Source organism: Rhinolophus sinicus, linkage group LG16 (genome assembly GCF_036562045.2).
Source record: "Rhinolophus sinicus isolate RSC01 linkage group LG16, ASM3656204v1, whole genome shotgun sequence".
In the NCBI taxonomy this organism is placed as follows: Eukaryota; Metazoa; Chordata; class Mammalia; order Chiroptera; family Rhinolophidae; genus Rhinolophus; species Rhinolophus sinicus.
Genome location: NC_133765.1, coordinates 20828511 through 20854504, shown reverse-complemented (window position 1 = coordinate 20854504; position 25994 = coordinate 20828511). Strand labels below are relative to the sequence as shown.

Here is a 25994-nt window from a genome sequence, read left to right as displayed (position 1 = left end):
GACCCAGCAGGTCCTGTTATGGGTTACATGACTGCTCCGAACCAGTGGCTGAACAACCTGGTTCCTAATCAGCTGTGGAGAGTCTGAGCTGTCACACGCATCGGGCTGAAGCTGCATATTCAGGACTGCATTGAACAGTCAGTACTGCAGACAGGATAATTATGCTGCTTGTCAGAGACTAGGAAAGTGCAAAGAACATTCCTTTACTTTGCAACAGCTTGGACCCAAGCGGCAGACATGCTGGCTGTTCCCTCCAGCTGGCGTGACCTCCCTTTCTTCAGCCCCTTCACCAGAGGCCCAACTACCGCTGGGCTGTCAAGACCCAGCTCCAGCAGTGCCAGCGAAGCCCCGCACCCCCAGACCCCCGTCGTGCTCACACAACACTCTCTTCTGTTAACGTTTTCCGGGTTATGTCTTCATTATCCATTTACTTGTCTTCCGTGTTATACATGAATAGGGACAGTGTCCTGTCCTGAATTCATCATTTCTCTCTTGTGCCAAGCCCAGTGACGAGGACGTAGTGGATGCTCAGTAAATGTTTGTCACATGAGTGATAGCGTGGTTGGCTCGATGAGAATTGATGGTGCCCTTTCTGAGCTGTCATCCATCATCCATGGAGTGAAACAGGACTGGGAGGCTTTAAACAGTGTCACTTGAGAATTTAAGGAGAGGAGGCAGGGTTAGAATGAATAAACACTACCCTTTACTGAGTATTTACTATGGGCAGGGCACTGTCTTAGGCTTTTTAATTGTTTTAATGTGCTTAATCCTTAGATCCATCTGCTAAGCGAGGTTCTGTTTATTATCCCCATTGTGTAGCATAAGAGAGTTTAATAACCATGCCCTATCTATGCCTTTTAGACTGGTTCCTGGAAAGAATTAAACGCTAATGTCATGAGGTATCCATCTTATGTAATGGTTTAACTTGTCTCCTGTATATCTAGAGTGGTACTGGTTATGATTTATCTTTGGGAAAAAGGAGAAGTCACTTGGATAACTTTCTGTGTTCTGTAGTTCACATGAGAGAGGCAGAGTTAGATGGTTGACAAAGAATGGGTTTTAGACGGTAGTTTTGGTCCTTTTGGAAGCACAGCCTATTCTCCAGTCAAACTGAACTACAATACTTTCATTTCCAATAAGGACCATCTAAGTGTCTTTGCCTCAAGACCTTTGCATATGCTATTCCCTCTGCCGGGAACATACTTCCCTGCTCACTCCTCCTTCCCCAAGTCTTTACTTGGCTCCTCTTTCCCACCATGAGAGTCAGTTTAGATGCCATTTCCCACCCATCCAAGATAGCGGGTCCCTTCCCGAGGGTCCCTACGGCCCCTGGGTGTCCCTGTTGTAGTGCTCACAAGTGTTGTAGTGCTGAAAACTACACCGGGAGTTGATTTTTGTATGTGGGATGAGGGAGGTGATTATCTGTCCCTGACTGGTTCACGCTCTAGACCTGTTCTGTGAGAGCAGAGACTGTCTCTTTTGTTCCCCTGTACCTCAGCTGGTGCTTGGACAAAATGTGTGTTCAACAAATATTTGTTGAAGGAGTGGATGGATAAGGGTTCATTTTGCTTTAAGTTTTCGAGCCTTGGGTTTTTGGAGTAGTCAAGTCTTCCGTCAGACAGGCATCGTTTGCTGTGTCTTGGATGTACGTACTGGGTTGGGCAGCGTGGGGAATAGGAAGCCCGTTCATAACCCAAGACCTCCCGTCCCTGGGTGTCCTGAGAACCGCCCGGAGCGACTGTGCTCAATGGTTCTTGTTTGTAAAGAGGTAGAAACCCAAATTAGGACTAAGCAAGCCTCATACATTTGGGGTGGGGCACGTTGCAAAAGTACAACCTCAGGTAGGTGAACGACATGGTGGTGGTTAGATTTAACCCAAAAGAAAAACTTGATTACTTAAAGACAGAACATTTTATTTTATAAATAGAGCTAAGACTTTAAAACAAATGTTTTTTTAGGACATCTCTACCTGGTTTCCTCAGGTACCTTAACTTATCTTGTCTAAAACTTAATTGCTCGTCTCTTCCCCCAGAAATTGCTGCTTCTCCTGTATTCCCTCTCGCCTTTAGAGGGATCCACCTGGTGCTCAAGTCAGAAACGAGGGTGTCCCTCTGGATTTTTTCTTCTTCAGTCCCCACTGGCATCCAGGCAGTGCGGTGACTGCCTCCTTTCTGCTTCTCAGGCTGTCCTCTCTCTCTCCCACTGCCTTCGGTAAGACAGGAGCTGGCCTCCTTCTGCCTTTCTTGAGTCTAGGCTCTTCCTCCAACTCATTCTACCCTCTGTTGTCAGCACATTCCAGAATTGAGGAACTAGGTGTTGCCTACCTTAGACCACCATGAAAAAGGCTAGTGTCTGCTTTAGCAGAATGCTGAAGAATCTGTGACTCAGTTTCCTTATTTATACAAAAAGGGCTTGGATCTACAGTAGGTAGACCCAGCAGGTAGGGGTCTGACATTCTATGATTCTTAGAGTCAAAGTGAAAAATGTAAGTAGGGCATTACGAATTGGTATGAGAATCCCCCCCCCCTCACTTTATTGCCAGCTCCAGGGGAACAAAGACTTATCTCTTTGCATTCAACAGAGATAGTTTTGCATTTTATAAACAAAGAAGTATGAAGGAATACAGGAAAATTGCATTAATACAATATTATGTTTGAGAATTTAAACTCCCAAGTCAGGAAATTCACTCATCATTCTCTGGGCAGCTTTAGTTTTGATGCCCTGTGCATGCCATTTACAGCCGGCCCTGTGGTGCCAAAGCCCCGCCTGGCCGTGGCCGTGAGTTAAGCTGGATTGGGGGTGGTTACCTGGATCTTGGCCTTTGGGTGTTTGTTTAACTTGTCTAAGTTAATGTCTGTTCTTTAGCTTTACGTTATCTTGTAGCAAGGCAGTCATTTATAATTTATATTCTGTGTACTGTCTCAAAATAGAGATGAGAGGATAATCAGCTCCCCGAAGCTTCTAGTTTTCCCAAATGACATTTCTTCAGTGAAGTCTGCCTGTAGGCATTAAAACCTGGGGTGAATTAAAAAACCTTTTGTCCTCTTGTCAGACTGGGAAATGGGTGTACCAACAAGCATTGTTAAGCCTTAAAGGGGACAGGGACAGAGCTAGAAGGACAGACAGGAGAAATGGCCCTGGCGAAGGACAAAAGCCAATACATAACCACTTGTCTGCTGTCGTTTTGGCTTCCTTCCGTCTAGGTTGAGGGATGGGCTCTCCCGTTAAGTAGCTCTCAGAGAACGCACTGTTCATTCACATGTATTAAAAATGGAAGGCCTGCTTGAAAAATCTTCTGTAGAATCGGGTTTTAGCAAAAGCCAATGAGATATTAGAGGTCGAACTTATGTTTTCCTTCTTGCTTTTATAACAAGTCTCTAAACTCTTTTTTTTTTTTTTCCCCATTCGTTTTCATTACGCATCTTCACTGTGCCAGGAACTGGGCGGAGATTTCTAATGAGGGCAGGACAGCTGCTGCTGCAGTCGAATGGTCATGTTCTTTCGGTGTCTGGCGACCTTGTATTTGAACCCTAAGATTGTTCTTATTATGACCACTGACACTGGGATGTATCTCATGTGCTCATAACTGTACTGGGTGTCCATTTGAATGTCCACCTGATACTTGGGGGGTCCTTAGGGGAAGGGGGCTGTCTGCAGCTAAGGGGTCATATGGGAACTTCCTGGGTTATTTAACTTGAAAGCCACAAGGTGGCAACATTTACTAAGCTGCTGGGCATTTTCTTCCCCTATATCAAATAGACGTTGCACTTGCTTTTCCAGCTACAAGATTGAATAGCTGAGAAAAGGGTTTAGCAGCCATTGCATCAGGTCCTTTTGGAAGTGAGGCGCTAGGCTAAGCACCCTATAGTCTATTAGTATCTGTTCATGCCCTTGTTTAGATACTGAGAGTTTGAGATTACTCCGTGTGGCTGTGGGCCAGTCGCCTCCCCGTGGCCTCAGTTACGCGTCGTGAGAGGAGAGAACTGGGATCGTACTGACAAGTTTCTAATGGTTCTTTTTCTGCATGATTTATGATTTGGGTTACAGCTTCCTCCCCTATATTGCTTTTTAGGAAAACTGATAGTAAAACTAGCCTTTAAATTAAAAAGAAACACTAGCCTTTTATCAGAGGGCAGGGTCATGATTTTTTTAAAAAAAATCAACAACAAAATCTCAAGGGAATTAATGTCCCTAGAGGCTAGCCATCTCCCTCGGTTAACTCAGGAGGGCTAGACTCTACCAAATGAGGATGCTTATTTACCAGCTTTCCTAAATTAGCTTTGGGGATATTAAGGTCTATAAGGAACTGACCAAGGGAGGGATTGTGTATGCTTTGCAATGATTAAGCCATTAAGCTCTAATTGGTATTTTCCAACTCATGGTTTTGTGGAGGAAGCTCTAAAGTTATTTAGGAATTCTATGCCCATCAGCCATCTTAGTGTCATCCCCACATTTTGGAATCTGAGAGTAGAGCGTGTGGAGAACAGGTTTTTGTGAGAGCAGATGATGACTTTCGCTTATAATGTTTTTCCGTCTTCGTTTGTTATATTGCAGATGAAGTGGAAAGGGAAGGACCTATTTGATTTGGTGTGCCGGACCCTGGGGCTTCGGGAAACCTGGTTCTTTGGACTGCAGTACACGATCAAGGACACCGTGGCCTGGCTCAAAATGGACAAGAAGGTGGGGCTGGAACTGAATGAAAGCGGTATGGCTGGAGTGAGCTCTGCTGTTCTGCCCTGAGCCTGTGCCCCGTTTGTTTGCTCATCACGGGGCATGACGGATACCTACTAGAGAATGGGGCAAGTCCTGAAGTCAGTCATGCAATAAGCAGGTCCTGGAGATGCCACAGGCTTTCTACTCCTCACAGGCTCTCCTAGGCAAGCAGAACCAACCAGGATTGAACTGTTGCGGTCCCTGGCTTCTTTACTCACTGTCACCCGGCTGATTGCTTCTGGCTTTATGCCGTTCAATTTATTGAACTACTGGTCAGGCTTTGTGAATAAAAATTAGACACACACACACATTTTACAATTTATGTCTTTGAAAGCTTTTCTTGGGGCTCATGTACTTTATGGAATTTTTAAAGTCTGTTTGAAGAACACCATGGCCCGATTCAATTTAATCATGAACGTGACGTGATCTAAGGAATAGAGTGTCCTGGTCCCTGTGGTAAAGGATGATTATCTGTTTTGTCCTCATGATTTTCTGGGGCTTCTGAGGCCCAGAGGTGGACAAGTCTGGGCTCCCAGCAGTTTTCACGTGGCTTAGAAATGGATGTTGCTGAAGGAAACTGCCCTCTGTGTGGGTTCATATGTGCACACAGACATACCTGCCTACGTGAAAATGGATGAGGGTAGGGCCATATACTTTTGTCAGTAACTCCTAAAAGATGCCTGAATCGCAGAGTAAGTCAATGTCTAATTCTTACCCTCAATGAAAACCCCTATAATTAATTGCCCACCTGATTTTATTATCTACTACATGGCATGATAAACAATGAAAGCCTCCTGTGCTTCAGCAGTTTGACTCTAAACCCAAATGTTCAAATTGTGTTTACATATGTACACACTAATCTGAATCTTCACATTAGAATCCCTGCTGGGTGTAAATTTAATATGGTAATTCCCGGGGCGGCCAGTTAGCTCAGTTGGTTAGAGCGTGTGCTCTTAACAACAAGGTTGCTGGTTCGATTCCCACATGGGATGGTGGGCTCTGCCCCCTGCAACTGGATTGAAACCAGCGACTGTACTTGGAGCTGAGCTGCGCTCTCCGCAAGTAGATTGAAGGACAACAATTTGACTTGGAGCTGATGGGCCCTGGAAAAACACAGTTACCCAATTAAAAAAATAGATAGATAGATAGATAGATAGATAGAGAGATAGAGAGATAGAGAGATAGAGAGATAGAGAGATAGAGAGATAGATATCTATCTATGGTAAATCCGCATGATCGTGGACATCACAGTGCCGCGGTGTGTCTGTGTCAGCGAGACTATCCTGGATGGGGTGTATTTTGAATCTCCGCGGCACCGCCAACTGGAATTTAGGCCGGGGCCTGGAGAGTTACTTATCAAAGACAAGCAGAACTTATGTATCTTTTTGTGACTCTCAGCAAAATAAATTTTAAATCATACCTGAGTGTTGGCCAAATGGATGTTAGATTGGGGTCATTAGGAGCCATGATACCTGCTGCTCAAAGGATATAAATTATGACACATGTTAGTGGAAGCTTGGAGCCTGTCACATGGCATGTTTACGGCCTGAAATGAAATTCATTCTGGAGAGCAGATGGTTCGAGCTATTCAGTGGGTGGATGAAATTGTTAGAAGATTAAAGGCAGTGTGGTTTACTGATTGTGCTCAAGTATTTTGTGGGGCATCTCTAGAGGTTCCTTGAAACAAAGGGTTGCACAATGGACACGTATCACTTCTGTTGCTCAGTTAATGTTTAGATGATTTCACAGAGATCTAGTTCATCATCTCTAAGCTCCATTCCAATATGGACCTAAATGTTGGAGGGGGGGACAAGAAAAAAGAATAAAGGAAGATTTAAAGCTTTCAGAAAGTTTAAAACCTTCAGCCTACCATAAGGGATTGTGCCCAAGACCTTTGAGTTATAAATTTCTAATTTTTAACTATCTCTGTGGCCTTGAGAACATTTGTGCCTTAATCTTAGTTCCACTCACCCCTTGGGGATGTTAGTTAACTTGGTTCAAAAATGCCATGTGAAGTGAATATTACCTTTTCTTGTAGATGACTTTGTGAATGCCTCAAATTGAAGAATCACAATCTTTGGGGAATGTGATGAATTTAGAGGGGAAATAATATGTATACCCTCCTTTCAAAAGGTTCTTTGATGGTTGTGTGGGAGGAAGAGGTGCCAATATAGCTTGTTTGTCTTTTGCTCTTCAATTCTTCAGGTGCTGGATCATGATGTTTCTAAGGAAGAGCCAGTCACCTTTCACTTCCTGGCCAAATTTTATCCTGAGAATGCTGAGGAAGAGCTGGTTCAGGAGATCACGCAACATTTATTCTTCTTGCAGGTACACCAGCCCATGCTACCTCCCTAATTATGGGGAAACTCACCCAGGCAGGGTTACAGAGGCAGCCTGGACAAACCCCTCGGAGCTGACCACAAATGCTTCATATTGCAAAAACTTTCCATCTTTGGAAAGTCAGTCCTTTTGGTTCTGTAATGGAAAAAATCTTCAGAATAGAACTACACTTGAGTGATAAGAATTGGTGTCAGATGAAATTGCAAAAGGTTCATGGTGAAAGAAGGGGTATAAGTAGCTACCTAATTCGCAACCTCTTTGAAGATAGATCCTGTTTTCTTCTCACTAACTTGGAAGTACTCAGCAGTTGCAAAGGAAGTCTAAAGAGAGTCATAAAGAGTAGTTCTTCCAAAAGTTTAAAATCTGTTGTCATTAAGGCAGGACTTCAGAACTCCAATGACACTGGGTTACTCCCATTCACGCAGAACTTCAAACATCATACTTCGTGCTACTCTGTCTATACTTGCCTTATTTCTGCCTTATTCCATCATAGATTGTAAGCCCCTTACATGTAAGGCTTGCTGAGTGCACAGTAGGCATTCCACAAGTGATGACTCAACCGAATTGAAGAAATTTGGTGAGCCATGATGATAGGTTCAAAGACAGCTCGTTGACTCTCTGGGGGCACAGTGGGCGAGGGGTTGGTGTTCTTCCCGGTTGATCAGAGCACTTCACTAGTTTCATGGTTAGTTACAGTGGTTGGCACTGCAGCTGCCTGTATGCCCAAAGGTACCCATTGTCAGTAACAGAAAAGATTGCAGCAGGGGTGTTAATTACATGATTTCCCAGAAGGCCATGTATTGTCTATCACATAGTCTTCTGATAATTAGTTTGAGCCTCAGATTATTATGTTTAGTAAATAGTAAGTTAAATGTAATAAAAATCCTCAAATAATTTGTGTTACCAAAAAAATTTGCAAAAAAACTCTGCGTGTGTGTGTGTGTGTGTGTGTGTGTACATACATATACACATATACACACATTCCCCCATCCCTAACATTTTCCGATCAAAGGGAAGCCCTTTCAGTTTTTCTGTAGTGTGGCTCTTTTTCCCTTTGAAAAGAAACCAAGGGATTGGAAAGTTGCACTGCTTTGAATGAAACCGCATAATGATCTCGTAGGCCCCAGAATGTCCTAGTGTCATAGAGATGGCTTTCTTGGAAGCTCTCAGAAGCAGTGCTCGCCCCTCATGTGACTTTGGCTTAATTTCCCCTCATACTGCAATGTTGGAGTGTTTTCATGTCTGAGCAAGACAAAATTGACCGCTTTTATGAATCGGTGAGAAAAGAGTTGGTTTTTCCTGTTGTGTTTATTTCGGTCTGCCTCCCCCCAGCCCCCACGTTATGTGGCTCTCTTGCCTCTAGGTCTGGAACATCATACGCTGCACCATTCTACGAAATTAAATGCAATGAGATATGTTAATTCAACATTATGGCTTAAGAATTATATTTCCTGGACCTCACATGTACTTAAAAGTTTAATCGATCACACTTTATTGCTTCCTTTTTCCTTAGAGCAGGCATATTGAAAGTGATGGTTTTTTTCTGCAGTCATAACTCAGTGGCCTTGCTGACTTGTGTTAAGACTTAAAAGTAGACTCCATTTCCTCTGGTGCTGCGTGTGCTCAGCAGGGGCTGAGGCTGCAATCACCACCAGAGCTGTTCCTGACACTTCTCAAGTTCACGGCTCTCCTCTGTCACAGCCCAGATGTTAGTCTCTTTTAACCATGAAGACTGGTTTTTCCTCTTCAGCGTTTGATGGTGAACAGAAGAGATAAGGGGCTTTTATGCATGGCCATCTTACCAATAGCTTCTCAGTGACTGAACTCCCAACCTGTCTGCGGCAGTAAAAATATTGTACCCCTTTTCAGAAAATCATTAGCAGGCTGGTTTGGCAGCCCTCATTCGAACACTCTGCAGTCATTTTCTGTGCAACCGGCCTGCACAGCTCACTTCCACACACACGGTATCATTTCTCCCTTGTTGCCCCTTTCAGGTAAAGAAGCAGATTTTAGATGAAAAGATCTACTGCCCTCCCGAGGCCTCTGTGCTCCTGGCTTCTTACGCCGTCCAGGCTAAGGTAGGCTCAAAGAAGAAAAATGAATTCTTCTGGACATTTACGTGTGTCACGGGGCCACTCCAGGTTGTCTGTTTCTTGGGGTTTTCTAGACTTCAGAAAGACTTCCCTCAGAAAGCAAGAGGTTATGGAACTTGTGGACTAGGGGAACCAACTGTCATCATCTCACTTTTGTATAATCTTGTGAGACTCTGTATGTGTATACCGGTAAATGTACAGCTTGATGAATATCCTTTGTAATCTCATTGGGCACATGTGGTTACTTACATGCACTGGACCAACCTCGCTGTTTATTAACCAGGAAAAATGAACTTAGGGTCACCAGTTGTTTGACCAAAACTGAAGACCATAAGTTCATTTAGGTCAGAAAGGCCCAGGTCCTCATTCCAAACTCATCTTCTGAGGCCCTGTGGCCCTATGTGTGGGGACCTCACCAAACCCTAGAGTGTACCCTGCTTTATCCACCCCTGATGGGCACGCTGGCTTGCTTATGGCTGTTCACTGCGGGCTCTTTGGCCCACTGAGCGAAGTTGAGCTTTCTGGTTAGCTGAAAAGGCATTCCCAGAGACATCGCTATGGATTGAGAGTAGTGGGAAAGGGAAACCAGTGGTCTTGTGTTTTTGTCCACTCTGTTTTTATAAGACCCATACATGGTCGGGCCAGGAGGTTTTGTGTCCCTCAGATTTCCACTTCAATCACAGGCCACTTTTTCTTTATTTTTTTTCCTGAGGGTGCAGCTCACAGCGGCCCATGCGGGGATCGAACCGGCAACGTTGGTGTTATTAGCGCCACACTCTAACCAACTGAGCTAACCAGCCACCCCACATGCCACTTTTTCTTGGTCCCTGTGCACACCACCTTTTACCGCAGCATTAGAAGATGTCCCTAGAATTAGGACACCTGATTACTTCTGTGATTTTGCATAATTTTTTGTTATTTTCCTTTTTTAGTTGAAGATGGCCATAACGCCATTTCCCTGTAGTGTACAAAAATTAGTTAGACTCTCTTTACTTCCTAGCCTACTTTTTTGTTTTGGATAGCTTAATACAGTTTCAGATCAAAGCCAGGAAGTAACTGGCCTGTCATTTGGAGGGAAAAAAAAAAATTTGTACATGCTAGTCAGACTAACAGAAGCACCAGATGACTCAATCATTTGCTGACTGGTCTAATATTTGCTGAGTATTCACTGGCCTGAGGGGAAGGAGTTATTGACTCTGTCACAATACAGACGCTAAAGCAAGTGTCTGCCCTCAGCGATTTGCCCAAGGTCATTCGGGCAATCTTGGGGTAAAGCTAAGGGCAGCATTCATGGCTTTGGGATTATATTTTGTGCCTCCCCTATTCGACTGCCCAGAAAAATGAGTAATTGAAAAAAACAGAAAATGGGCCTTGATTCAACTAAAACATATGCTCCCTTTTATGCTTTGATTAAGAATATTAATAACAGGAAAAATGTGTCCTTTCAATCAGTATCACCCTGACAGTGATGAAACAGTCATTGTCACTCTCATTAAATCCGAGCACTTCCTGGCCCGGAACGGAGTTCCTTTTTAGCACGCTTTCCCTCCTGCTGAGAGGAGACCCAAGCTCTCAAGGACACTACCTCTCTTTGAAGGGCTTCCGTCTCAAAGGCTACAGTTTCTTTGCATGGATTTTGGGTCACAAATTCAAAGGCCACCTGTGGAAAAAAATAACTTTTCTGGGCTCCAGCAGATGTTTGCTTCAACAGATTTCACTGTAGGAAAGCCCTACTAATTTGAATCTGACTAATTTAGAGATGAAAGTGATTCACAGACAGCATATGCGGTTCATATGGAGGAGGATGTTCTGTTATTTCCGGCGTAAAATTTCAGGATCTCACAAATAAAGCTAATCTGTGGCTTCTCGTCTGCATTTGGGAAACTAAGGATTATTATAACATGCTTCCAGTTTCCAGGACTGCTGGTTAATATTAAAAGGATATCTCTGATTACGATATTAATAAGATTTTACATGCCTGTAGTGTTTTACAGTTTTACAAAGTGTTATAACATGAATATTTTGTGTGATAACTCAGTGTAGTCTTTTCTGTAAGCCAAGGCTTGAGAGTCTTATGCTTGTTTTATAGATGAGGAATTTAAGGCTCAGAAAAGGATAATACTTTGTCTAAAGTCACAATACTTTATGTTAATTCTTTTTTTTTTTTTTGATGGAATTTATAGCCCATTTGTTGATGGACAGGATTTGAAGCAGAACGGAACTATAGAGTGGAGCCGGGATGAGAACCCTGGTGTCTGGTTGCCTAACTCGGCCCTTTACTCTTGCCTCTCACTGCGTAGCATATGCCGCCTTTTGCTAAATCCCAGATTCATTTATGTGGTCACATTAGTCCAGACTTTTCAATAAATCGTATTGGTTCCTTCCATTATGTTCAGTTTGTTTTCTTCCACAACCTTTCTGAAACAGAAAGGAACTTTTAGAAGTGTGGAGGGAAAAGCGAATGGAGCTCATTAACACATGAAATGTAATTATGCACAAATGTATTCATTAAAGTGTTTTAGCTGTTTGATATAGACACAGTTAATTCTGAAGCATAAAGAAACAATTACCCTCAAAGTATAAATACAAATATAAATCACATGGTTCAGTTAACAAGAACCACATTTCTTGGTTCGAGTTGGAGTTACATTTGAATCAAAAGTATGGGCTGGGTATTTTTTTGGTCCAGTCACATGACATAGCAAACCATCTTGCAATGTTTTAAGCCACCTGTTGGATTTATGTTGACATTTTGCTGTTTGAAACGTGTTCTTATTAAAAATGACTTTGAGAGAGAATGGTACATAATTTATCAGTCTTGCAGTAATGGCCTGCAAACTCCTAGTGTTCAGAGAGAAAAGAGTGGTGGGAAAGAGGGCTTTGTGTTTCTTAGTTAAGTGCTCTTTGATACAAATTAGGGATAGAGTACCAAAAGGCAATTGAGAAGTTGGGTATAATTTAAGTGTAGGTAGGTAGAGAGTGGCAAGAATTGGGGCTGGAGAGGTCTGCAGAGGCCAGATCATAAAGGGTCTTAACTTTATCCTGTGGGTGATACAGAGCCAGTGAAGGGTTTGTATTTTAGACAGATCCTTTGGTAGCTGTATGAAGGACAGATTGGAGTGAGAGACAAGTTTGGAAACAGGAGGACCTTTTTTTAGCAGGCTCTGGTGGTCATCCTGGTGACTGTGAGGTTCACACCTTGGGCAGAAGTCAGTTGGATGGGAGGAGGCTGACTTACAAATATCCAGAAGGTAAAAGTTAATATAAATGGTGCTATACTCTGCATATTTTTCTTTTTTTGCATATCCCTTTACAAAATGGTATTTTTTCCCCGCTCAATCAACATTGATTTTGAGATGTATCTGTGTTCTATGTGTAGTTATAGCTCATTGATTCTAACTGCTGTATAGTAGCCATTGATGAATAAACCCAGTTTATTTATTCATTCCCGTTATGAGGGAAAGGGAGGTTTAGTTTCAACTTTTCCCCTGTTGTAAACAGTGCTTTACTGAAAATCCTTTTATATGATTCCTTGTGTACATGTGCAAAAGCTTTTTCCCCTTAAGGTAGATTTCTAGAAGTAGAATTGCAGAACTATCCAAAGATATATGAAGAACTCCTAAATATGTATGTATATATGTATATATATATATATATATGACAGCAGAACAATGGGCACAAAGGGTATGAACAACAGGCACTTGATAGAAAACAAAAAAATGCTCAGTCTCACTACTAATCAAGAAAAAGAAAAATTAGAGCAACAATGAGGTAACATTTCAAACCTATAAGATTGACAAGGATTAATAAATCAATAGGAGCTGGAAGGGACTGTGAGTTGGCATAACCTCTGTGATGGAGGAGGTGGGGGCTGGTCAGGTGAGAAGACACCCCCCCAAGTCCCTGAAAGTCCACTTTTAGGTGGTTACTCCAGAGAAACTCCTGCACCATGTGCCCTTTTCACTTAAAACTGTCAGAATGGATAGACTCATCTCTTTTTTTTAAACACTGAACGGTATTTCATAAAAAGGAGGGACTATGGATTATTTAAACATCTCTGTTGGTGGGTATTTAGGTTTGTTTTGCTTTATTACTTTTATGTTAGACAGATGCAATCAACATCCTCGAATATAAACATATGAACAGGAGTCTCTATGATAAATACCAAGAGATGGCATAACTGGGTTGAAGCATAAGAACATTGAAACCTTAAATAATGCTAAGTGAAAGAGGCTGGACATAAAAGGCCGCATATTGTGTGATTCCATTTATATGAAATGTCCACAATAGGCAAATCCATAGAGACAGAAAGTAGGGGATGGAAGGACGATATTAGGAGTTACTGCTAATGGATATAGGATTTCTTTTTGGGGTGATGGGAATATTCTGGAATTAAAGTGGTGATGGTTGCACAACATTGTGAATATGCTGGAAACCACTAAATTACAAGCTCAAAATGATGAATGTTATGTATGTAAATGTTATCTCAATAAAAAAAATTAAATAGATATGGCCAAATTGCCCTCTAAAACTGTTGTCCTAATTTAACTTCTAAGAACAGTGTGTGACAATACCTGTTTTTCCACATCCTCATCGACAGTGGATGCTATAAGTCTTTTACATTTTTGCTAATCCAACAGAAAAAACGTGTTTTTTTTTAAGTTTTCATTTCCTTGATTACCATTGGGGCTGAGTATCTTTTCATAGATTTACTGGCCATTGTATTTCTTTCCTCTGTCAGTCAGGTGTTTATGACTTGCCCATTTATCCACTGTATTGTTTATCTTTTTCTAATTGAGTTATAGGAGCTCCATATGTGATGGGTATTAACCTTTTATTTTTTTATCTTTATTTATTGGAGTGGCATTGATTAGTAAAATTATGTAAGTTTCAAGTGTACATTTCTGTAATCCATTTACCACCCAGTCTCAGTTCTCCTTTTATTACCATATATTTAATCCCCTTTACCCTCTTCTACCATCCCTCTCCCCACTTACCCTCTGGTAACCTTTTTATCGTTTTTTTTCCCCCTCCTTTTGCCTTCCCCCCACTCTGGTTCAAGCCGTTGTTTCTCAGTCTAGTTGTGTAGGACACAGCTCCCTGGCCCATGCTGGTGTTATGAGCCTTGCGCTCCCCCCCCAGCTGAGGCAGTCAGTCAGTCAGTCGCCGGTCGTTGGTCGGCCACTCACAGTGGCTCATGGCAGCTCTCGCCGGCCGCTCCTGGCAGCACACGGAAGCCCACGGCAGCCCACGCTGACCTCTAGCTGCTCACCGCAGCCCAGCTTCAGGGAGAGCCCTTGTTCACAATCTTAGCTATAGAAGGTGCAGCTCACTGGCCCATGTGGGAATCGAACCGGCGACCTCAGGGTTAGGAGCTCTGTGCTCCAACCACCTGAGCCACCAGGCTGCCCTTTATCTTTTTTTCACATGTCAGACTTGTCAATCTTTTTATGTTTTGAGTGACTTTTAGAATGACTTCACCCACCATTATTAAACACCTGTTCTTCTATATTTTGTTCTAGTCTTTTGATGGATTTTCATTTATGGTTTAAGTCTTTAATCCATCTGGATTTTAATAACTGGTATGTGGTAGGGATTTTATTATTTATTCTGTATATGTATTGATCAAATCTATATGTTTTGTGAAATCCTGGTCAGAGCACTTGGTCTAATTTTCCATACATACAGGCAAAGGAAAGTATTTAATATCCAGAAGGGGCCTCTGTTTAACCTAAGAATTGACTCTGAGAATCCTGTAAATGATGAACTCCTCTCTTGAATTTAAATTCAATTGATTTATATCAGGGATGAATCAAGGTTTTTTGGGGCCTGGAGTTTATATGACTTAAGGGGTTCTTTTCAATGCAAGAATACAAATTATGAATATAAAATTCAGGTGCAGAAACCCCAGCTTCATTAGCTTTACAGTAAATTCAGTCCTGGTTGTATTATCAGAATGCTTCCATACATAAAAGGATGAGGCACCGCCATCTCCATCTATGCAGTGGTATGACTTCCTTTTATATTTACCAACTGCCACAACTTGAGAATTTTTTCTTCTTTTGTTTTTTAAAGAGTTATTTAAGAGCAGACACATACATCCAGGTGGCTTTAATGTAAGTGGAGTTAGTCCAGTGGAGAAGTTCTTTCAGAAGAATCTTTGCTGCCTCTGCATTGCTCAGATGTAACCTATTTGATCCGTGGAGTAGCTGGAAACTCAGTATAATAATGTGGATCGTTAATCTTATGAGCCTTTGGAACCTGAATTTACAACTTGAACTTTGCATATCTGCTTACTTTTGCATTAGAGTTTGGTCAGCACTCTTTAAGAGGCTTGGAAATGCAGCGAATAGGGCTTTCTTTAGCCTCCTACCCCTTTAAAAATTAGAGAGGCAACCAGTGATTAGTGTCATTATAAACAATGCAGAGACATTCACTAAGACCTAAGCACTGTGCAAAATGCTTCCCTGGATTGTCTTACTTCATCCTCATCACCTCCTGCGAGGTAAGCAGTATTATGACTCTTGCTTTCCAGATGAGAAAGCTGAGGTTTAGCGAGAGGGTGCTGTACTCAAGACCTCAGGGGCCTACTCCGGAGTCCTCACTTCGAAATCCTCTAAGACCAACTCTCTCATTTGCATTTGATAAATTAGAAAACAGACTCAGAGAAGTGATACAACCTGAGTTATTGTTTGACACCAGGTTGTATTGAGTGCTATGTTGTCAAGCATACTTTTAAAAATTTTATGGGTATTATTTAATTCCTACAAAAGTCCTCTAAGATAAATACTGTTATTATCCCCATTTTACAGATGAAGAAACTGAGACACAAGTTTTCAAGGTCACAACTAATAAGTGAAAGAGTTAGGATTGAACTTGGAGCAGCCTGCCTCCAGAGCCGGGATCATACCTGCGCTCTGCAGCTGCCTCACAAGAGAGTACCGTGAAATCTCATACAGTTACTGACTTACTATTTCCCCAGGCCTTTCAGAGATCAAAACAAACCAGGTTCCTTCAAGTTTTTTAAATGGAGTAATGCCTAGAGAGGGTTACCCGATCTGTGACATATTTTAAATGTTCAAATTTGACAGATTCCTCTAACACTCAAAAAGCAATGAAATACCATTCTGCGATTTACAAGACAATTATGAGATTCATAAGAAATGTTAATTTGTGGGACTTTTGTAGGGTGGTGTGGGAATGAAGCATGATTTAAAGTCGCTGGCGAACATCTCCTTTCAATCCCACAAGTGTCTGTTCGGTGTATGACTTCATTTGGAAAACACATCAGGAGTACAATTTGAGGCTCTTTGGGAATGACAGGGTGGGCACATCCTGACCCAGTTTAGTGAGATATAGAGTCAGCAGCCTCGTGCCTGACCTTTCTTTTGTTTTCACCATATTGGTGGCTAAAAGGCTAAATGTTTATAGAAGATTCTACGAAAATACTGAGCTTTGTTGGTTGTAGTCAAAAGAAAAATTACCAAAGGCTGACTGACAAGAGACGGGCTTTGATTTTATATTCTGTATGTTTTACGGTGAGTTTCTTTTGACAAATTCCTTCCTTTTTGATTATTTCCTGGTCAGACTAAAGTTTCCTAGGAAAGAAAGGGATCTTTTTTCTTTTTTTTTTTTTTCTTAAACCAGAAAAATAAATCAAGTTATTATCCTGGATGGAAACATTAAAATGCAGGGCCCATTTCTGGTCCCACTAGTGACTTGCTCTGCAGCTTTAGGAAAGCCAGTTAACCTTTTACTCATTTCTTTGTCTGTACAATACAAATGACAATGTTGGCAGCACATTTTTCCAAAGCGTTTTTTCAGAGCCTTCAATGAAAGATATTAAAAATATTGCCAGCATTATTCCCAGCTCCCACCTAACAATTGGCTCTAATTACCAGCCACTTAGAAGCATTTGTAGGTAAGGCTCTTACCACACTTTGTTAATCACAACTTTCACAGTTGTGTTTTGTTGTGTCATTTCAAAAGCTAATGTTTTGGCAGTGACTGCTTTCTTTGTGGGTTAGAAAACACAACACGTCTCCAGCTCCGTTTCCATACAAATGTCACGTTCTTATTAGCACATCACCCGTAGGGATTATGCAACTCTGTTCATAGATATAATCAGCTTTGTATTTTCATTCAAGGATAACAAACTAGCAAGGTTGAAATCTTGACTTGTCATCAGGATTGAATTGCTCCCTGGAGTTGGGAGGGAATGCAACTGAGTCCAGCTGTTCAGAAATGACAGTTGTCTTTCAAATCTCAATCACTTGCTGTCCCTTTCTTCTCCTTCCAGTACGGTGACTACGACCCCTCTGTTCACAAGCGGGGATTTTTGGCCCAAGAGGAATTGCTTCCCAAAAGGGTAAGAAATCAAATTCCCTGTTTGGGAGAACATAGCAAATATGTGGTTTACAAGAAACCTAACTTGAAGGACTTGAAGGAATAAAGAAGTTTGTAGCAAGAACTTTGCTATAAATATTTTGTAATCAGTGTTGAGTAAAGAGTGTGGAATCTCTGTTAAAAATATTACAAAGCAAAGGTTCATGGAATCAGCTTGGGGTGGCCAGGACCATCATGGCCTGCACGGGTCCTTTCTTTAAAGGTGGGTTTGCGTCATTGATTTCCAGGAAGGAGTGTGGAGCAGCATGTGTTCAGCCCGGGGAGTTGAGCTGCTAGCAGCCGCTTGGGGTGAATAGAGGAGATGAGTTGGGGGTGGGCATTGTAGTTTTTAATCCTTGGTGTTGTTCATCTTGTTCATTAGCCACAGAAGCAGGCCCTCCCTCCCTTTTGCTGCTTCTGATTTTATAGCTCCACTCATCCATCATGTGTAATAAAGGCCTGCGCCTTACCTTTCTGGCTTTATCTGCCCCTTTGATGGCTTCTGTGCAGGCGAAGGCAGCAGCACACACAGCCTGGCCTGGCTGGCCCAAGATGAGTGAGCACTGCTCTCACCGCGGTCCTCCCTCTGGGATGTACAGCCCAGGAAAGAGGGGCCACTGCCCAGCGAGGGGTGCCCCTAGGCCTGAGTAATGGTGCAGCTTTCCCAGTTGTGACTCACACTGAATGGTGCTTGTTTACACGCCCACCCTTGCCTGTGACTGGCTCCCTGTGTGGGGCTTTTTGAAAATAGCTGTGCTGTTTTGTAAACCTGATGCACAATTGTAAAATGGCAAATAATGCCAAAGCTTTCTGTGTGTGTGGGCTTTTTATTTTGCTCTGTTTTTTGATAGGTGATAAATCTGTATCAAATGACTCCAGAAATGTGGGAGGAGAGGATTACAGCCTGGTATGCAGAGCACCGAGGCCGAGCCAGGTGAGGCTACTTCATTTTCGGTTTTTATTTCTTTATGGGCTGTTTGTTTGTTTGTTTGTTTGTTTGTTTTGCGACCGTAAAACTGGGACATGATTGTTGAACAAAGTGAGTGTATAAAAGAAAAGAGAACTGGGAGTAATGCTGGTTGTCTTACTTTGTGTGTCCTTTTTCTGGTGGTATGAAGTGGGTACCTACGGCCTGTCAGGGTGTACAGACCCTATTGCATTCATTAGTCATTTTGGTTCATTTGAAGAATTCTATTGTATGGATATCCCATAGCTTTTGCATCCGTTCCTCTACTGATGGCATTGGAATAGCTATAGGTTTTTCACTTTTACAAAATGTTCTGCGGTATATACAATCTTATATTGTTATAATATAATTGCATGAGTAGTTCTGCCCATAGATTGTTTAGAAGAATTGCTGAGTCAAAGGATGTGAGCATTTTGCCTTTTGACAGGTGCCACCAAAGGCTGTACCTGTTTACGTGCCCATCGACAGTGTATGGGTGTCTCCGCCCTCCATTCTCTCCCCAACACCTGTTTTTATCGATGTAATTTTTATAACCTAAAAGGTAAAAAAATGAATCTTAAATATTCATTAGTATTTCTCTTGATCGTCTTTTCATTAGTCTTTCAAAATTCTTTACTCTTCTTCAAATCAACTTCCTATCACACTTTTTAACTTTTCAAAAAGTGTAACATGCATACCAAAAAGTAGACAAGTTCTAAACATACCGTGTGATGAATTATCACAAAGTGAAAACACCCTGTAACACCAGGTGACAGGTGAGCACACAACCTCCCCTTCACTGCCCCTCCTTCCTTCCCAAAGGGAACCTCTCTTTCTAACTCCCTAGATTAGTATTGCCTGTTTTAAACTTTATATAAATGCAGTCAGACAGTTTCTGTTTTTTGTGTCTCACTTCTTTTGTTCAGCATCATATTATGAGATTTGGGTTTTTGACATGTGACAGTAGTTTTTTTCATTTTCATAGCTATGTAGAATTCCACTGTATTAAAAAACCACAAATTATTTATCCATTCTACTATCGAAGAACATTTAGCTTGTCGGGTTGCCTCCCGTCTTTTGCTATTACAAATAATGTCAAAAAATTTTCCAAAGTAATTATACCAATTTGCATCAGCAGTGTGTGTGATTTCTAGCTGTCTGCCTGCTTTCTAACACTTGACATTCTTCCGATTGAATTTTTAAAATTCATTTGAGAGCTAGAGTAGAAGGTGGCTCTGCAGAAAGAGTTGTTTCATTATTAAAAACCTTCTAGGTGAAGAAGATACACAACTAGATCAAGCAACACCTTAAATAAAATTTGAACATTCAAATCCATTTGAGGGGAGAAGATAACATACCACGTGCTTTTCTTGAATTACTTGAAACGGTTGCCACTATTTATCAAGGGCAAAGCGTGAAATTGAAGCCAAGAGATGCTGTAATGAATTTGTTCTCTTGTCTTTGTGGGGATGGGAAATTCTACTTGACCTCATTGTGTGTAACAGACTGAGCGTTGGGAAGAGCTGCACTGGTACCTGCTCTGGCTTGCACCTTCCAGCAGCTTAGAACGCTCAGGTTGTCATGCGCCGCCCTCCAGTTTTCTTGCTTAGCTCCAGTAACAGTAGCTTTCGTTTTCCTCACAGGGACGAAGCTGAAATGGAATATTTGAAGATAGCTCAGGACCTGGAGATGTATGGCGTGAACTACTTTGCAATCCGGGTGTGGAAGCCTTTCTGAATTCCCTATATATAAACAGAGGTTGAACCTGGGACAGACTGGTCAAATGGGTTACTTCCTCATTCTAGGGTGGTAGACTCTTTAATGGTTCAGTAGTGAGGAAGGGAAGAGGGTCTTATAGCCTCGTTTTCTATTTTTAGACTTCAATTAGATCCTAGGTAATTAAGTGTCACTTGAGCCTTGGGGGGACTTGGCACTGGTACTGCTCTCAGCAGAAACCTGTTTGAATGCTCCCAGTGTTAACATTTGATTATTTCTGGCTCTGTAAGATCTCCAGGGGGCACCAGTAAGTATTTTCTTCCCCCACAGGGCACAAGGAGAGTAAAGCTGCTTTTATAGATTACTGATTTGTTTGGGTGGCGACTCTTGTTCCTCACTAGCAGGCTAATTGGTTTTCTATTCAGACCATCATTAGTCCACCGTCCTCTGGGAACCCATTGCTTTGGCATCAAATAGGCATTTGTTTTCAGCGGAGGTCTGGCCTGACCCGTCTTTCTCCCGAGGGTCCCCTCCTAGATGCAGAGTGTAGGCAGCTCCTTCCAAAGGAATTCTTGTGAATTTGCTAAAGTGTTTCATTGCTGGCTCCAAACTATAGATGAGTAGACGTGAAAACAGCTGTCCACAGTGGTCCACCTTTATCATCGCAGTATAGTTGGCTTTCCTTTTTGGGTCCCTATAAATTCGATATTAAATTTGGGTAAATTGAAACACATTTTAAATATTCTAGGATAGCTGTCTACATGATTTATTTGTTTTCTAAATACAGATTTTTAAAAAATGGATTATTTTGCTTAAAATGTGACACACTGAAAAGTTATGTTATTTCATATAGTAAAAAAGTGCCTAAAAGATTTTCTATAATAATGCAGAAGGTTATTTTTTAAATTTTTATTAATTTGTGTTTGCCGATTGTTTGGTTTCTTTAAGGTTAGGCTACTTTAACACATGTTTGTGGCTTTGTCAACACAAGTCCTCTTGCCTCATATGCCCAACCCCTAGATGCTAGAAATTTAGTGTTTTACAATCCTTAAAAAACAGTTCCTTATTAGGGAATATTTCTGTAGCAGTCAGATAGTGTTTTGTATGTGTTTCTTGTGTTACACTAGACAAATAGACAAAGCTAATGGATATTTTAGTGTCTTTTGTGTTAAAGTTCCTGAAATTTCACCATCAACTAGGGAAGATACGTGCTTAAAACAATTTAAAAGCAGCTGCTTGAGTCCTCGTCTCTCTGTTTGAAATGTTGGAGTGATAATGACAGGAGGCAGAAGGTGGAATCCTTTTTTTAAAAAAAATGAAAAAAGTTAGTCAGAAACATAATGAAACATCTCATTTTCCAAAATGTAGCATAGATTTTAAAAGTACAAAGCCTCACTTGTGTTAACACGGTCGTAGTTTTAAGAGCTTTGCAGATGAGCCGAGGAATCTCTCTCGTGGTTTGGTCCTAACACCTGCCATCAGGGTGTTAGAAGGAGGAAACCAATTTATCTTGGAGCACTGGCTTCTCCATCTGACACCTGCTGTTAGGTTGGTACTTCTCCTCACAGTCCAAGGGCCTTGTTTGCAAATCTGCTTTCCTGCCCTTGAGTCTGGGTTCAATCTCTGCTGTCAGTAAGAGGGTCAGGTGCAGGGGGCTTTCTTCTACGGTCGTACAAATAGACAAAGCCAGACCACAGTGCAGGTGAGTGCTCCAAGAGACATTGTTTTCCTCCGTCTAACAGCCTGATGGCAAGTGGACGGACCTATAGCACAAGGATGTGGCCTCCAGGGCCACAGCTGGTCAGGGACCTGGGGCCCCAGTGTGCTTGCCTTCTGGCTGCTCTGACGACTGACCAGGACCGCCATCAGCGATATAGCATGTGTACAATCACATTTTTAAACAGCTTTCTTGAGGTATAATTTATATATAACTCATTTTGATATAGTTTTCCAACATTTTATTATTAAAAAATTTCAAAGAATTTTTGAAAGAATTTTATAGCAAACACCCATATATACCCTCTGCCTAGATTCTACAGTTAACATTTTATTATACTATACTTGCTTTATCCCATTAAGACTATGTTTTAACATGTAATAAGACCTTCTGATCCCAACACTTAGAATTTTCTTTCAGGTAGTCCAACAACCTTTTCTTTTAATATAAGAAATGATTACTCCTACAGATTTCTATTTTACATCTATTATAACCTGATTATTTAGTTAGAGGTTAACAATGCTCAGATAGCCAGTGACAGGAGCCTTAGTGGGCCCTCTGTGGAACACATGAGTCACAAGAATGGCATAGTTTTGCCTCTGCCTGCCCGAATTCAGGAAGCTGGAGGCCCCCTGGGTTACAAGACAGCTGTGACTTCTGTTGGGCCCTGTTGAAACTTGTCATATATAACAGTGTGTGCCAGGTCTTTTGAGAAATTGAATAAAATCTCGAGCCTCGCAGGAGCTGACAGTGGCTGTTCTTTGTCGACTCTACAGAATAAAAAGGGCACAGAGCTGCTGCTTGGAGTGGATGCTCTGGGGCTTCACATCTATGACCCCGACAACAGGCTGACCCCCAAGATCTCCTTCCCGTGGAATGAAATCCGAAACATCTCGTACAGTGACAAAGAGGTAGGACATGTCTGTACTGCAAGTGCACCAGTGGCCCAGCAGAAGGGCTTTCCCCACCTCTCCTCCTTGCTGTAGCATCCCCAGCCAGACTTCTCCTGTCTCAGGAAAATCCTTTCATTTCCAGGCTTCGGGGTTTTAGTTGTTGGTTTTTATAGTATTTACAGCACAGTATTGGCACCCTATTTTCAAATAGCATCACTAACCCTTCCCTGCTGACTAACAAGAGGCTGGGAAGCTCAACCTGTCAGGACTAAACCCCAAAGAACAGTAAATAAAACAAAAAGTAACTTTTCTTATTACTTGGCTTTCTATTGCTGGTGAGAAATTCTCTTTGTATTTTAAGTGTGGTGTATATTAAACCCTCTCTCTGTGTCCAGTGCTTGATACATGTGGGGGTGTGTGTGTGTGTGTGTGTATGATATCAGCAATGATATAAATAATGGTATCAGGTTAACCTGCTTTTAAAAATTTAAGAATAAGTTTAAATAACCTAGATGAACACTCTAAGTTAGAATTCAAATATTTCTAAATAGGATGGTAACCTTTTCCCAAACACTGTAATCCTACATTCGTTTGTTTGTTCACTCAGTCCTCCTTTGTTCATTTTAAAGGGATTATTGAGCATCTGCTTTATGTTGGGTTTTGTAGGGGAAACACACATGTAGAAAATCCTGTCTCAGCCCTCAAGGAAGTTATAGTCAAGCACCGATTGGGCGGCTGTAACTGCAGAGTGAGGGACTGGCCACGAAGGTGATGGTGCTGTAGCGCCCTTCTGCTTAGAAGCACTCACCCCTACTCTTCTGCTTCAGTCCTCACAAGAATGCTGCTGCTCGAAGAGTAGGGGCCGAGTTTTGGTTATCTGGGTCACATCAGGAAGCAGAGATATAGAGGGATCAAGTGACCTGCGTCTGGTGAGTGGAATTATAGGGGCTGAGCTCCAGGTTCCCTGAAGCCACATCCCTGCTTTGCTGTGGGGCACAGAGGACAAGCCCTGAGGGCACAGGGCACCAGGCAGAGAAGAGCAGGCCCAGGCAGGCGTATGGAGCCTGCAGTCAGGACGCTGAGGATGTGTGAGTAACAGTGGCGGCTCATGTTACTGCCTGCACAGCCCCCACCCCGAGCAGATTTCCTGTTTTCTCTTTCCTCGGAACAACTCGGGGAAAGGAACACCAGCCCCTTGTTTCTAATACATGGTTGAGATCTACTCAACCATGCTCCATGAGACAGATTGAGCTTCTTAAAATATTCTGGCTTTCAAAGTTTTGTAAATAGCCCAGGAGACGAGCATTTAGGTGTTTATTTTTGAAAGTCCTTAAATTGAAAGCTCCACATGATTTAAAGTAGTAGTAGGTGTGCCGTGGTATAGTCGCTTTTCATCTCTAATTTTATAAAGTCTGTTTACGGCTCAGCCACACATTTGTGCTAAAGGCTCCCGAAACACTCATTCTTCGCAGAACCTAAGGATTAAAGTCTCCCCTAGAATGGCCTGACACAAGAAAGTCTAATATACGCTCTCCAGGGGCAAGGCGCCCTCATGTTCTATCATGTCAATAACTCGCACAGTGAGAAGACTCCAAGCTGGTTTGACATAATAGGAAGTAATCTTAGTAGCTAAGTATGACAGCCATGCTGTCAAAACAGAAATGTTGGTTTATTTTAAGTGATCCATTGATTCTTTGAGTGCACCCTGGCATGGCGCAGAGCCTGCGGTTTCCCCATTACTTGTGGTTTCCCGCTGACAGCTCTGGGATTTGACAGCAGGGCCAAAAATAAGCTCACGAAATTCACAAATTGCAGCCTACACAAGCAACGCCGCTGCTAAGTTAACTTGACCGAAAGCTAAACAAAGGACCATTTTCTCTCCTCATTATGCTAACCCCCTGTCGGACAATATAACATGAGAAAGAAACACCCAAGAATGTATCTTCCAAATGTATTTATCTGCTTAGCAAGTCTTTCCTGGGAATGAATATCCGTTTCTTAAGTGCATCGTTGAAATCGAGGATCTGTCTGGTCTCATCAGGAATGGTTGGGAACAGCAGTTGCCATTTGTTCTTTATATGCGCTGCCATGCCTAGTGTTCTGGCCCTGGGTTCTCACACTAAGCTACCACCATATCCTTATCATTCATCTTTCTCTCCCCTTTGATTTCAGGAACTATGTTTTCCGCTTCCACTACAGTCCATTCATCTTCATTCACACTTTACTGTATTCCTTCAGCGTTCATCTAATAATCCCCATGTTCAGAAACCTGGAGTGACTCCCTGTAGCTGTCACATCAAATCTAATCCCCTCTGACTGGCTACTCTCAGCCCACCTCATCACCCCTGCCTTCCTCTCGATCTAAGCTCATATCACCTTGTCATCAAAGAGCAAATAATGGCGTACACATACACAAACACACACACACTCACACTCACACTCACACTCACACCCACACTGCTCATTTCTCCATCTCCTTATTTCTATCGCTTGCCCTGTCCAGAATGCCCTTCCATCCTACCTTTTAGCTTCTCATATTTTTCATCTACAACCAGCTTACGTCCCCTCCTACTTAAGCTAGATCTACTCTGAACCCCCCAGGACATTTGTGCTTTATGCTACCCAATGAGGCACTAATATATGATGTAATTTCTTGAGTAATTGACTATTGCTGGTCTAGTTCAAGCCAGATTGCGAGCCTCCTGAAGTCAGGGCTGTGCCTTAGACTCTGGGGTGGCCCTCTCAGTGTTGGCCTGAAGGTTGGGCCCGTCAAGGGTTCCTATTTCAGGTTTAGATGATGCCTAAGTTGGTGCCGAGAGCACACCTCCCAGGATCCTGAGCTTCCCCAGCACTAGACTCGGTGCCCTCAAATGCTTGTCGTTCACCGCGGTTTAGTGCCCAGGCACCAGGAAGCCAGGAGAAGGCACAGCCTCGTGCTGCATCTTTGCCAGTAAGGTGGCTGCTTTTGTGGAATGTCCCAATTGGTGCTAGGCTGTCAGACTGAAACTGTTTTCTCCTTCCACCTTTCAGTTTACTATTAAACCATTGGATAAGAAAATCGATGTCTTCAAGTTTAACTCCTCAAAGCTTCGTGTTAATAAGCTGGTAAGTTGGAATCCCAGTTTTTATTACTGATAACTGTAGTTTTTGTGAGAAATCAAATGCCTTTTTTGAAAGAGTATCAGAGTGGT

The 25994-nt window shown here is 42.2% G+C and overlaps 1 protein-coding gene across 6 annotated transcripts in view; it reads left to right on the top strand.

Moving 5' to 3' along the window:
- Positions 1 to 25994, top strand: part of NF2 (NF2, moesin-ezrin-radixin like (MERLIN) tumor suppressor) — a 67333-nt gene that overhangs the window by 19645 nt on the left and 21694 nt on the right. For all 6 annotated transcript variants that reach the window (XM_019743079.2, XM_019743080.2, XM_074321862.1 and 3 more), the window contains exons 2-9: positions 4555 to 4680; positions 6919 to 7041; positions 9048 to 9131; positions 17446 to 17514; positions 18383 to 18465; positions 20121 to 20196; positions 22687 to 22821; positions 25834 to 25908. In XM_019743079.2, coding sequence (XP_019598638.1) covers positions 4555 to 4680; positions 6919 to 7041; positions 9048 to 9131; positions 17446 to 17514; positions 18383 to 18465; positions 20121 to 20196; positions 22687 to 22821; positions 25834 to 25908 — 771 coding nt within the window. The remainder of the gene's footprint in view (positions 1 to 4554; positions 4681 to 6918; positions 7042 to 9047; positions 9132 to 17445; positions 17515 to 18382; positions 18466 to 20120; positions 20197 to 22686; positions 22822 to 25833; positions 25909 to 25994) is intronic.